Raw genomic sequence first — 10566 nt, 5'->3', positions numbered from 1 at the left:
TTATTTTGTTGGGTTTTGAACTGCTTTTAATCTTTTAATTTTTGATACTCAAGGGATAATTTTTATGTAGTTGAATTTACAAATGCTTTATACAGAGAAAGTGCTTCTCTATGTAGAGGTCAGAATCACCCATTTGCAGATTTATTAAAATGTTAGCTCTTTATGGTGTGGTGTGAGCTGGGCCACGGCTCACTGGTCTTCCTTGGAGTCCCTCTGGTGGTCGGGGTGGTTTCTGGGTGACTGGCGAATGGGGGTGAGATTAAGATCTTCCCAGGCCCTGAGCCTTTCCCAGGGCCATGCCGGACAAACACTCCCAACCCGTGGGCACATGGCTCACGCAGAAAGCCTTTCCCCTACGTGTGCTGGCTACAGATCACAAAGCCCGCCGGCGCTGAGTGCTGCTGCCTGGGGTGGGCTCCAGCCAGGGTGCCTCTTCCTGGCGCAGGTAGGGGGGTGGGGATAACGCGGGCAGCCCCCCCTCCCAGCAGTGCCAGGGAGCGAAGGAAGGGTCCGGACTGGAGACAAGGAGCATTGAGCCTTTTTATTGTGGATTAATTCACTTTGTATTGACAATTCCAGACAATATTAAAATACTGCGAGAAAGTGGGTGTGACACACCTGGAGTTTTTGTGTTTTTTTTAAAATCAGAAATAAAACCCACCAGGCATCCAAAGGCAGATGGGGAAGAACCCAGCAGACCCAGATTGCTTCTAAGACCAGGACACGTTGTCACCACGCTTGGTAACGGGTTCCCTGGACAGGAAGAGGGCGGCGTGTCCGACATATGGCTTGTTTTCAGGGGACCCGTGGCAGGCTGGCTCTGTGTAAGTGCTCTTGAAGGAGGAGTGTCTTCTGGTGGCTCCACTTGGGCCAGAAACTGCCCCTGGTCACTGGAGCTCGGGGTGAGAGAGACACCAAGGGCCTGATCCTGCGGCCCAGAACGCGGGCAGGGGGGCGGCAGGGGGGTCTTCACCAGACGGATGAGCTGCCTGGAGGCCCAGAGCTGCCCTGGGCCAGCGGCAGGGACATCAGAGCCGGAACGGCAGCACCTTCCGCCCAGCCCAGCGGGTTTACATCCCCTGGGGCTGGAGGTCACCACCACGTCACTTCATTCTTGGCCTGGGAGTCACCTTTGGGAGGATGGGGCAGGGGTGCGTGGTCTAGCTCCTTCCTGCGGGGGTGGGTGGAGGGGGGTGGACGGGGCTGTCACCAGAGCAGGGGCTTGGCCAGGCCAGGAGGGCTGGCCACCGGAAACACTGAACGGCTGGCTGCAGAAGAGATTTTGCACCTCCATGCCTGCCTCCTGTGTCCGTGTCCTTAATTCTGTGTCTCCCCCCTGCACCCCCCCCACCCCCCACACACACAGTTGGAGATGCTGGTTTCCCCAAGGCCTGTGCTGCCACCACCACCAGCTCCCTAACGCGGGGGCACTTCCAGGCCCCGAACGCCTTGAAAGCCACGTTTTCGCGGCGGATGCTTTATCAGGAACGCACAAGCAGTAGATGTTGTTGTGAGCGCCCTGCTGCTTTAGGTGACACTGTGGACAGTGAGATTTACTCTCAATGGGAAAAAGGAGCTTTGTTTTTTTTCTCAGCTAGAAAGAAAACCACAGTGGGACTCCACAGCCAATCGCCACCTCCCTGGGGTCGGAGGTTGTGGGCACCTGAGCAGGTAGGGCCACAGGGTGGGAAACGGACTGTCCTCACCTTGCTGGGCCTCAGTTTACCCAGACCACTCAGACCCTAGGTTTTCTGGCTCGGAAGCCTCCCCAGGCCCAGGCTGGAGTTTGCTTCAGGGCTGGGGGTGAGGGGGGGTGGGGTGGGGTGGGGAACATGTTGGCAGGCTGAGCCCGGAGCAGGCCATGGAGCTACGGACTCGGGTTCAACCCCACCTCCCTCAGCCAGGGCCCTCGGCTCTGCTTCCCACTGGCTTCTCCGGAGTCCTGGGGTCCGGACACAGGGTGGGGCAGGGCTTAGAATGACCGGCAGGCAGGGGGCACAGAGAAAGGGGAGGTCTGGGCCCCTGGGCGAGATGGGGACCTGCTGTCCTCTCTGGGGCCTGGTGGCCAGACAGCGGAGGGCACAGGAAGAAGGACGGGCGTGCGAGGATCTGATGCAGGCTCGAGGATTAAGGCTTCTGTCACAGAGAAAGGGGCGCACTGGTAACCCGTCACCAGAGGCTGGTGGGAAGGGCCGGCAGCCCTGGTCTCCAAGTCTTGCTCTGCGTGCCGCTCCCTGCCCTCTGGGGGTCCCTCCCACTGGGCCCTAGAGCAGGGTGCTGGGGACGGTGAGAGGCTCCGGGGCACAGGCAGCGGCATGGCTTTCCTGACCAAGGCCCCTGATGCTCCCAGACCGGCTGGGGAGAGCTGGGCGCGGGGAGAGAGCCAGCCCCCGCCTGCGCCCTGTGGGAGCTGGATGGAGGGTCATCCCGGAGCCTTCTTAGCTCCGGCAGGATCCGAGCCTTGGCCCCGGCTGTGAGGTGAGGGCCGGGGCCTGGCGGCTGTCCAGGACCCCGCGGGCGCGGCCTCAGGCGCTGACGTCCGTTGGGGCCACAGGGGCAGCGCTGGGCTCCTTTCTTCCCACAGTTTGCCTCCGGCCCCATCACGGGGCAGGGGGGAACCCCTGAGTTCAAGGCTGTATGGGGTCCTGGCAGCCATGGGTGGCACTGGCAGGGGAGGAGGGGGCCCCATCCTCTTACTCCTTTAACTGTCCTTGTCATAACAGAGGAAAAGTGATTTACAAAAAGCCTCCTCCCCCACCCCCGCCCCCCCTTCGTCCCCAAGCCTGGACTCCACGCCATATCACATTTCCCAGGCTGCTGGGGAGAGGGGTGGGTTGGACTCCTGTGCCTCTCACTTTCTCCAGCCAGAGTTCTGGGTCTGAGGGGTGTGGAAGCCCGCAGAGCCTGGGAGGCCTCCCGGCTCCTCCAGACCATTCACACCCTTTCACACCCGCCCCGCCCCGGGCCTGCCCACCAGGCTGCAGCTCTGTTTGATAGTGGCCACGGCGATAAGTGAAAGTGGAGAAAACCCAAAATAAAACAAAAAACCCTGAAGAGCCTAATGTGATCACAGCTTCTACTCGCCCACATCAATGTTGGTGCTTACAACAAAACAACACCCAGCTGGCCACTCCAGGGACTCCTTCCTGGGATGGGTGGGGTCCCCAGGAGAGGGGCGTGGTCACGCGTGGCACATGCCAAGCCAAGGCCGTACAGCAGGGTGACACCTGACGACACAGGGGACACGGGTGCGTTTCCCAGGCCACGCCCCCTCCTGGCCCCTCAAACCCACGTGTGCATCGTTGCACAGCACCGCGTGGCCGAGCGCTGGGCCACGGAAACCCACGTCAGCAGTACAGACAACGGCTTTCTAAACGATAAGGAGATTTTTCCTGAAAAGCTCACGATCGCCCCCAGCCCCCACATTTCATTCAGCTTTAAAAAGGGAAAAGCGCGGCAGCCGAAGCGGTTTTTACAAGTGGCCGATCGTGTGAGGGCGGCCAGCCGGCCAGGCTGCCCAGGTCACCGGGACCCGCGGCCAACGCCCCCTCCATTCCCGTCTCTGACCAGCCTGGCTCTGGGCCACAGCTCCCTTGGCAAGTGAGAGTTTAAAAATATGGCGACCGCACCGTTTGGGCATCTCGGCCCTTCTGAACTGGAAGTAGCTGTGCAGCCGGCATCCACCTTTTGGCCAGGCCCTGCGGGCGGCGCGGCTCCGTCTGAAAACCCAGCGTTACCCAGTGAGTACAGTTCACTCCGTCTGGGCGGTGGCAACGTTTGACATTTCTTTTGGCGTTCAACGTTTCAGGGACCCAAAATGCTTTGCTTTGACTACGTACTGAATGATGCCCTGACAGAGAGACAGAAAGAGGAACAGGGTTTGGGGAGAGAGAGAGGGAGGGAGAGAGAGACACAGAGAGAAAACACAGAGGGAACCACGCTATAGAATGACACAAGGCTTCTTGTCCTTGAAGGGGTTCTCAGAGGCAGGGACGCCGACCAGCAGGGGGTCGTTCCGGGCGTGCTGCTCGCAGTAGCTCATGAGCTCTGATGAGGCTTTGGAGACCTGAGTGTGGGCACAAGGATGAGAGAGGAAAGGTCACAGGCTGATTCATGTGTGTGCACAGCAGCATGTTCAGCGCGGCCGAAAGGTGGATTCTGCCCAAGTGTCCGTCAGCTAATGATGGGCAAACACAACGTGTCCCTGCACACACGGCATATGACTCAGCCAGGAAAAGGAGTGAGCCACTGACACCCGCTACAGCATGGACGAACCCGGAACACGTGATGCTCAGTGAGAGAAGCCAGGCACAGAAGGCCACACGGTGTGTGATGCTATTTATGTGAAATGCCCAGGATAGGCAGATCCATAGGGACAGGAAGTGAATTCAGTGGTTGCCAGGGGCTGGGGGAGGGGATGGAGGGTAATCACTGATGGGGATGAGGTTTCTTTCTGAAATGATGAAATGATTTGGAACTGCATAGAGGTGATGACTGCACAGCACCAAATATATTAAATACCACTAATGATAAAGTTTAGATTGTGTATTTAAAAATTTTTTAAATTGATTTCAGAGAGGAAGGGAGAGGGAGAGAGAGATAGAAACATTAATGATGAGAATCATTGATTGTCTGTCTTCTGCATGCCCTCCCCCACAACCCCCCCAGGCACTAGGGGTTGAGCCTGCAACCCAGGCATGTGCCCTGACCGGGATGGAACCATGACCTCCTGGTTCTCAGGTCGATGCTCAACCACTGAGCCATGCCGACCAGGCTATGTTGTGTATTTTACCACAATTATTAAAAGATTGAAAAAGAAGGACTGAGCCTCCTACAACAGGAGTTGCCCAGATTTTGAAAAGGAAAGGTCAGAATGAGATGCAGCCTCTTTAGGAGTCGGCCTAAGACGCCATCCCACACGGGAAAGGACTGAACAGTGAGACCCCTGCTCGGACATCGGCATGATCGAGGGGCACACGACCAGCCTGCCTGCATTTCCTATCTGTGCACCCGGAACCCACCGGGGTCCAGTGACCCAGTGAGGGCACTGACCCTTAGCACCACCGGCATCAGAGCCCCCAAGAGAGGAGGGGGCGAGGGGAGGGTCCCCGGGAAGGCTGAGTGGGGGAAACCTGGCATTTAGCATCCGGGCAGCCGAGGGTCACTTCAAAGGGTGCCCTCTGGACCACATGCCCTGTTCCTCCTGATCATGCGTTTGGGGAGCGCTGCAGGGGCCACCCCTCTCTGCTTGCCCCTGCAGGGCTGGGGGGCTAGGCCGCAGGTACCCTCGGTGAGGGTGAACAGGATGCCTGTGGGTCCCTGGATCCCATCCCAGGGGCAGGAGCTGTCTGCCCACGGGGCTCCCTTTCTCAGCCCCTTGCTTTCTCACCTGTAAGGCCAGAGGGCAATGAGCTGTGCAGGGGCTGCTGGGTGGCTCTGCAACACTGCACACCTGAACGCCACGGACACCCCACCCGCCCTGTGCTGGGGGATGCTCCTGCCCGGAGGCGATGACAGTGGCCACTGTTGGGAAGCTGCCTTTGATGAGCAGATGAAGCTTGGCTTCTAGAGTCCTATTTGGAAAGTGCCCCTCCCAGAGGACAGAAATAGTCACCGGGCCCTAAAATAGCTGGTGCTGTGGCTCCAGCGTGTGGCCCCCCCCGCCCATCCCTGGCGCTGACAGGAAGGCTCTGCCCACAGTGCCAGGGCCACTGCACCACCGCACAGCCAGACCGTGGGCACCGCTCCTCTGCCAGGCCGTGGCCGGCTGGCCTTGCAGGCAGGCTGATGCTCTGTGGTTCCGGTCACCACTTTGGGGGCGGGGATGCGAAACCTCAGGCGGGACCAGAGGGAGAGTGGGTTGCCTCCCGGTTCCCCTCCTCCCCATTTTCAAAGCGGGGGGGCTGCTCCTGAACATCAAAGGGGTGGGATGAATCACCGCTCCACCAGGCTGGGAGCTGGCACCACGCACAAAGGAAAACCACTTCAACCGGCCCTGCTCTTTCTTCAGCCTGAAGGAATGCTTTGAATGTGCAGAGTTCTGGAACATTCAGCCACCTCCTGGGAGGCACTCCCTGGCCCCCTGCAGCAGCCCTCCCCCACTCCCACTGGCTGTGGCTGGTGGAGGCGGGGGGGGGGGGCGGGGGGGGTGCGGTATCAAAACCACTCCCGCTGGCCCTCAGGTGTGAGTCTGCCTGCGCTAATGAATCCCCGAGACCAGCAGCAGCGACGGGCACGACAGATGCTCAGGAAAGCGAGTCTGAACAAATACGTGGGCTGGCAGTTGGTTTTGTGTTTCATCTGACGCCACTCTAGATGTCTCTATAGATCACGTTAACATTTAAATCCGTCGGCTTTGGGCAGAGCCGATTAACCTCTATGATGCAGGGGGCTGCATCTAATCAGTTGAAGGCCTTAAGAGAGAAGACCGAGGTCCCTGCGTAGAAGAGAATTCTGCCTTCAGACGGCTTGGCACTCAGCGGCAACACTGACTCTTCCCTAGGTCTTCAGCCTGCGGGCCTGCCCTGCAGACTTCACTGCTGCCAGCCCCGACGATGGCGTGAGCCAAGTCCTTAAAATGCATCTCTCTTCTATATCTATATCATCTATATCTATTATCATCTATATCTATTATCATCTGTATCTATATCTGTATCTGTATCTATATCTATACCTGTATCTATATCTACATCTATATCTATATCTGTATCTATACCTATATCTATATCTATACCTATATCTATATCTGTATCTATATCTATACCTAACCTATACCTATATAGATGTTCTATTGGTTCTCTTCCTCTGGCGATCCCTGACTAACCCCTAGGGAGCTGGAGCAGGGCTAATCCAGAAGCACAAAGCACCGGGGCCTTCTAGCTGGAGACGCCCTGGTGCTCACCAGCTGTCTCCAAGCTGGGCTCTGGGACAGGAAACAGCTTCCTGGAGCCGCCTCACTGTCCTTTGCAAAGTGGCCTGGGCTTGGTGAGAGGGTGCCTTCGGAAAGCGTCGGGCACCTTTCTTTTTAATTTTTTTTAAATTAATTTATTATTTTTTACAGAGAGGAAGGGAGAGGGATAGAGAGTTAGAAACATCAATGAGAGAGAAACATCGATCAGCTGCCTCCTGCACACCCCCTACTGGGGATGTGCCTGCAACCAAGGTACATGCCCTTGACCAGAATCGAACCTGGGACCTTTCAGTCCGCAGGCCGATGCTCTATCCACTGAGCCAAACCGGTTTCGGCCGGGCACCTTTCTTATGTAAGCAGCCCGTTGGCCATGTCCTTGGAGAGGAGGAAACGTGTGCCCTGGATGTTGTCCCGATGTCCCCTCATACTCACAGTTCGTCTACATAACACCAGGTGTCCATGTGCACCCCGGAATAGCACTCAGCCACGGAAAGGAGGGAGGCCCTGACACTCTCTGCAACAGCACGCTCAGTGCGAGAAGCCAGACACAGGCCACACAGTGACTCCATTTCTGTGGAATGCCCAGAGCAGGCACATCCACAGGGACAGGAAGTGGGTTAGTGGTTGTCAGGGGTTGTGGAGGGGGATGAGGGTGATTGCTAAGGGGGACAGGGTTTCTTTTTGGGGTGATGGGCCGTTCTGGAACTAGACAGAGGGGATGGTTGCACATTGTGAATGCACCCAATGCCACGGAATTGTGCACTTCAAAATGCATGGTGAACTGGATATTCTGCAGATTATTATTTTTTAAAATCTCTGTCTGCAGAGCTGGCGGAGCAATGCTGCACTCCTTTATTTTGCTTTGCGTGCTTCTGGTCCCCGATGGGTTAAGTGTCTGTGAACAGAAACTGCTTGTCCTTTTTCTTTTTTTAGCGTAGAGAGCAAACATGCTTGTTTCAAAAAAATTCACACAGCGTGAGGTGAAGAAAGCAGGCAGCGAGAAGCTCGATCTCTCCTGTCTGCCTCTGTGGTCATGAGGGAGGCGAGGGGACAGAGCGGAGAGAAGATGCCTGCCTCACGCTGGCCCTCCGGCAGAGCCTGAGGTGGCCTCACTGAGGCTTCCGAGGAAGGATCCCAGGGACGGGGGGGGGGGGGGGGGGGGGGGGGGGGGCCGAGGTCCGTGTTTATAAATCACCGTGGCAATGGGATCACCACAACCCACGGGGTGGCTTTCTATCAGCTGTGTCTGTCTACTGAGGAAACTGAGGCGTAGAGAGATTGGGTGGCCTGAGGTTGCACAGCTGCAGGGCCAGCCCATCCTCCTGCCGCTGTGGGCTATGGGTTTCCCCTGTCACCCCCCCGCCCCCCCCCCCCGCCTGTGTGCCTCCCTGTCCTCTGCGGCCCTGCTCACCTTGATTCGCTGGATCCCGGCCTCGATGCGGAGCTGCTCCACCAGCTTTCGGGCCTGGGCGATGTTGTTAGTGGCTGACATTGTCTGCCATCAGCTCTGGCCCCGCCGTCCAGGTAGCTGTGGGGGAAGCAGACAGCGTGAGCCGGCTGGGAGGCCCCAGGACCTCACGCAGCTGAGGACGGAGAGGCAGGACACCCCCCATTCTGGGAGCTCTCTGGCTACCCGCCGCTCCCCACCCTGCAGCTCCGCTCTGGGGCCTGGCCACGTTGTCTGTGTCCTCAGGTCGTACGGGGAGGCCCGGCTGAACCCCTCTTTGCCCACTTCCCTCCTGTGGCTGACCCCTGGTTGTGACCATCACGGGTCCCCAGGAGTTCATGAAACCAACGCCTGACTCCTGGTTGGCTCTAGAGGAGGGACTTGGCAGAAAAAAGTACCCGTTTCCTCGGATGGACGGACCCTTGCTCCTTCCCCAGGGTCTCTGGAAGTGGGCTGGGTCACTCTCTGGGGTGGGGCCATCCTGGGCACTGCAGGGTGTTGAGCAGCATCCCTGGCCCCACCCTCCTGATGCCAGGAGCACGCCCAGTCAGGACTGCATTTGTCACCAGATGTGGCCAGTCTCCCCTGAGGGGCAAGTCGCCCCTGGCTGAGGCCCCTGGGCTGTCCGAGGCAGATCACGGGGGACAGCACACACTGTGGATCCTGAGGTAGCACCCCTCTCTGGAGGGCTGGAGCTATTTTTCTTTCTTTTCTAGTGGCTTTTAAAATTCTTTTTTATTTTTAAAAATATATATTTTTATTGATTTTAGAGAGGAAGGGAGAGGGAGAGATAGAAACATCAATGATGAGAGAGAATCACTGATTGGCTGCCTCCTTCACACCCCCCACTGGGGATGGAGCCCACAACCCGGGCATGTGCCCTTGACCGGAATCGAACCTGGGACCCTTCAGTCCGAAGGCCGATGCTCTATCCACGGAGCCAAACCGGCCAGGGCGGGCTGGAGCTATTTCATTCCTTCCTTCATTCACTCGTTTGTTTCCTCAGGAAAATCTCACAGGGAATGTCTTGCCATGTGCCAGGCATAGCTCTGAGGATTAGGCTAACGACGGCCATGTGTACGTGGGCGCCCGGTTCAGATTTCTGCCCTTTCTCCCGGCCCACCTCACACCTGAGGCCTGGCTGTCTCTGGAGCCAGCCGGCCCATGGCCTGGGCTTCCACACCTGCTGCCAGGGGCAGGGGCAGAGCAAAAAGTGCTGGCTCTCCCCTGCTCTGGGGTGGCTTTGGGGGGTGGGGGGAGTTTATGTCAGGAACTCCGGGACAGTGGGTGCCAGAGACCGAGGGAGCCCGCTTGGTTCTGCAGGGTTCCCAGAGCTTTCCGATGTGCTGGGACTCGTGCTCCTCTATGAGTGTCCCCGGGTGGCCGTGACAACCACCCACTGGATGGCTTAAAACACGGAAACTCACTCTCTCACATCTGGAGGCCGAGTCTGGAATCAAGGTGAGGCAGAGCCGTGCTCTCTCGGAGGGCTCCGGGGAGGGTCCTTCCTGCCTCTCCTGGGGGGAGGGGCGTCCTTGGTGTCCCTTGGCTTGTGGCTGCATCACCCCCATCTCTGCCTCTGTTGTCACGTGGCCTATGTGTCTGTGTCCATATTTTCATCTTCTTATAAGGACACTAATCACTGGGTTCCGTGTAACCTCGTCTTAACTCACTACATCTGCAACAACTCAGTTTCCAGATAAGGTTCTCTTCTGAAGTCCGGAGTGGACACGGATGCAGGGGCCCCTACAGTCTCCCTGGGTGTGGACAGTGTGCTGGGAGTAACCCACTTCGTGTGGGTGGGGGAGTCCAGATAAACCCTCCCCCCGCCCCCGGTCGACCTTCAGCTAATTCAGATCCAGGGCGAGAGATCTCATGCTGTTTGCTCTGCACCAAATTCTGCCTGTGGACCTGTCTCCCCAGCACCCTTAGGAATCAGGTGTCACCTGCCACAGTTTGGGGGATCAGAGCACCTCCCCATCTGCTTCCTCACTCAAGAGAAGGCTCACCCCTTATCATGCCAACAACTCCCGCGTTGCTCTTATTTGGGATAGTTTTCATGGTCCTTCCAAAATATTTTTAGGAATTTAAATTAGATTTTAAAATTTGAGATGCCTGTCAATTCACATGCAGTTGTAAGAAACGATAGAGAGAGAGCACCCGCACTTAGCCCAGTCCCCCCCTGCCCCCCCCCCCCAAGGATGGCAAA

The 10566-nt window shown here is 57.5% G+C and overlaps 1 protein-coding gene across 2 annotated transcripts in view; it reads right to left on the bottom strand.

The window, feature by feature from the left end:
- Positions 1–416: 416 nt before the first annotated feature.
- GNG7 (G protein subunit gamma 7) overlaps positions 417–10566 on the bottom strand; it is a 127167-nt gene continuing 117017 nt past the window's right edge. For both annotated transcript variants that reach the window (XM_079771526.1, XM_079771527.1), the window contains 2 exons: positions 8322–8438; positions 417–4066 (listed from right to left, as the gene is read on the bottom strand). In XM_079771526.1, the coding sequence (XP_079627652.1) occupies positions 3941–4066; positions 8322–8402 (207 nt within the window). In that variant the 5' untranslated portion in view covers positions 8403–8438 and the 3' untranslated portion in view covers positions 417–3940. The remainder of the gene's footprint in view (positions 4067–8321; positions 8439–10566) is intronic.

The sequence above is a fragment of the Cnephaeus nilssonii genome, assembly GCF_951640355.1.
Source record: "Cnephaeus nilssonii genome assembly, chromosome: 5".
NCBI classification, from domain to species: domain Eukaryota; kingdom Metazoa; phylum Chordata; class Mammalia; order Chiroptera; family Vespertilionidae; genus Cnephaeus; species Cnephaeus nilssonii.
Note: the sequence above shows the minus strand (reverse complement) of the source record. Positions and strands in the feature narration are given on the sequence as shown.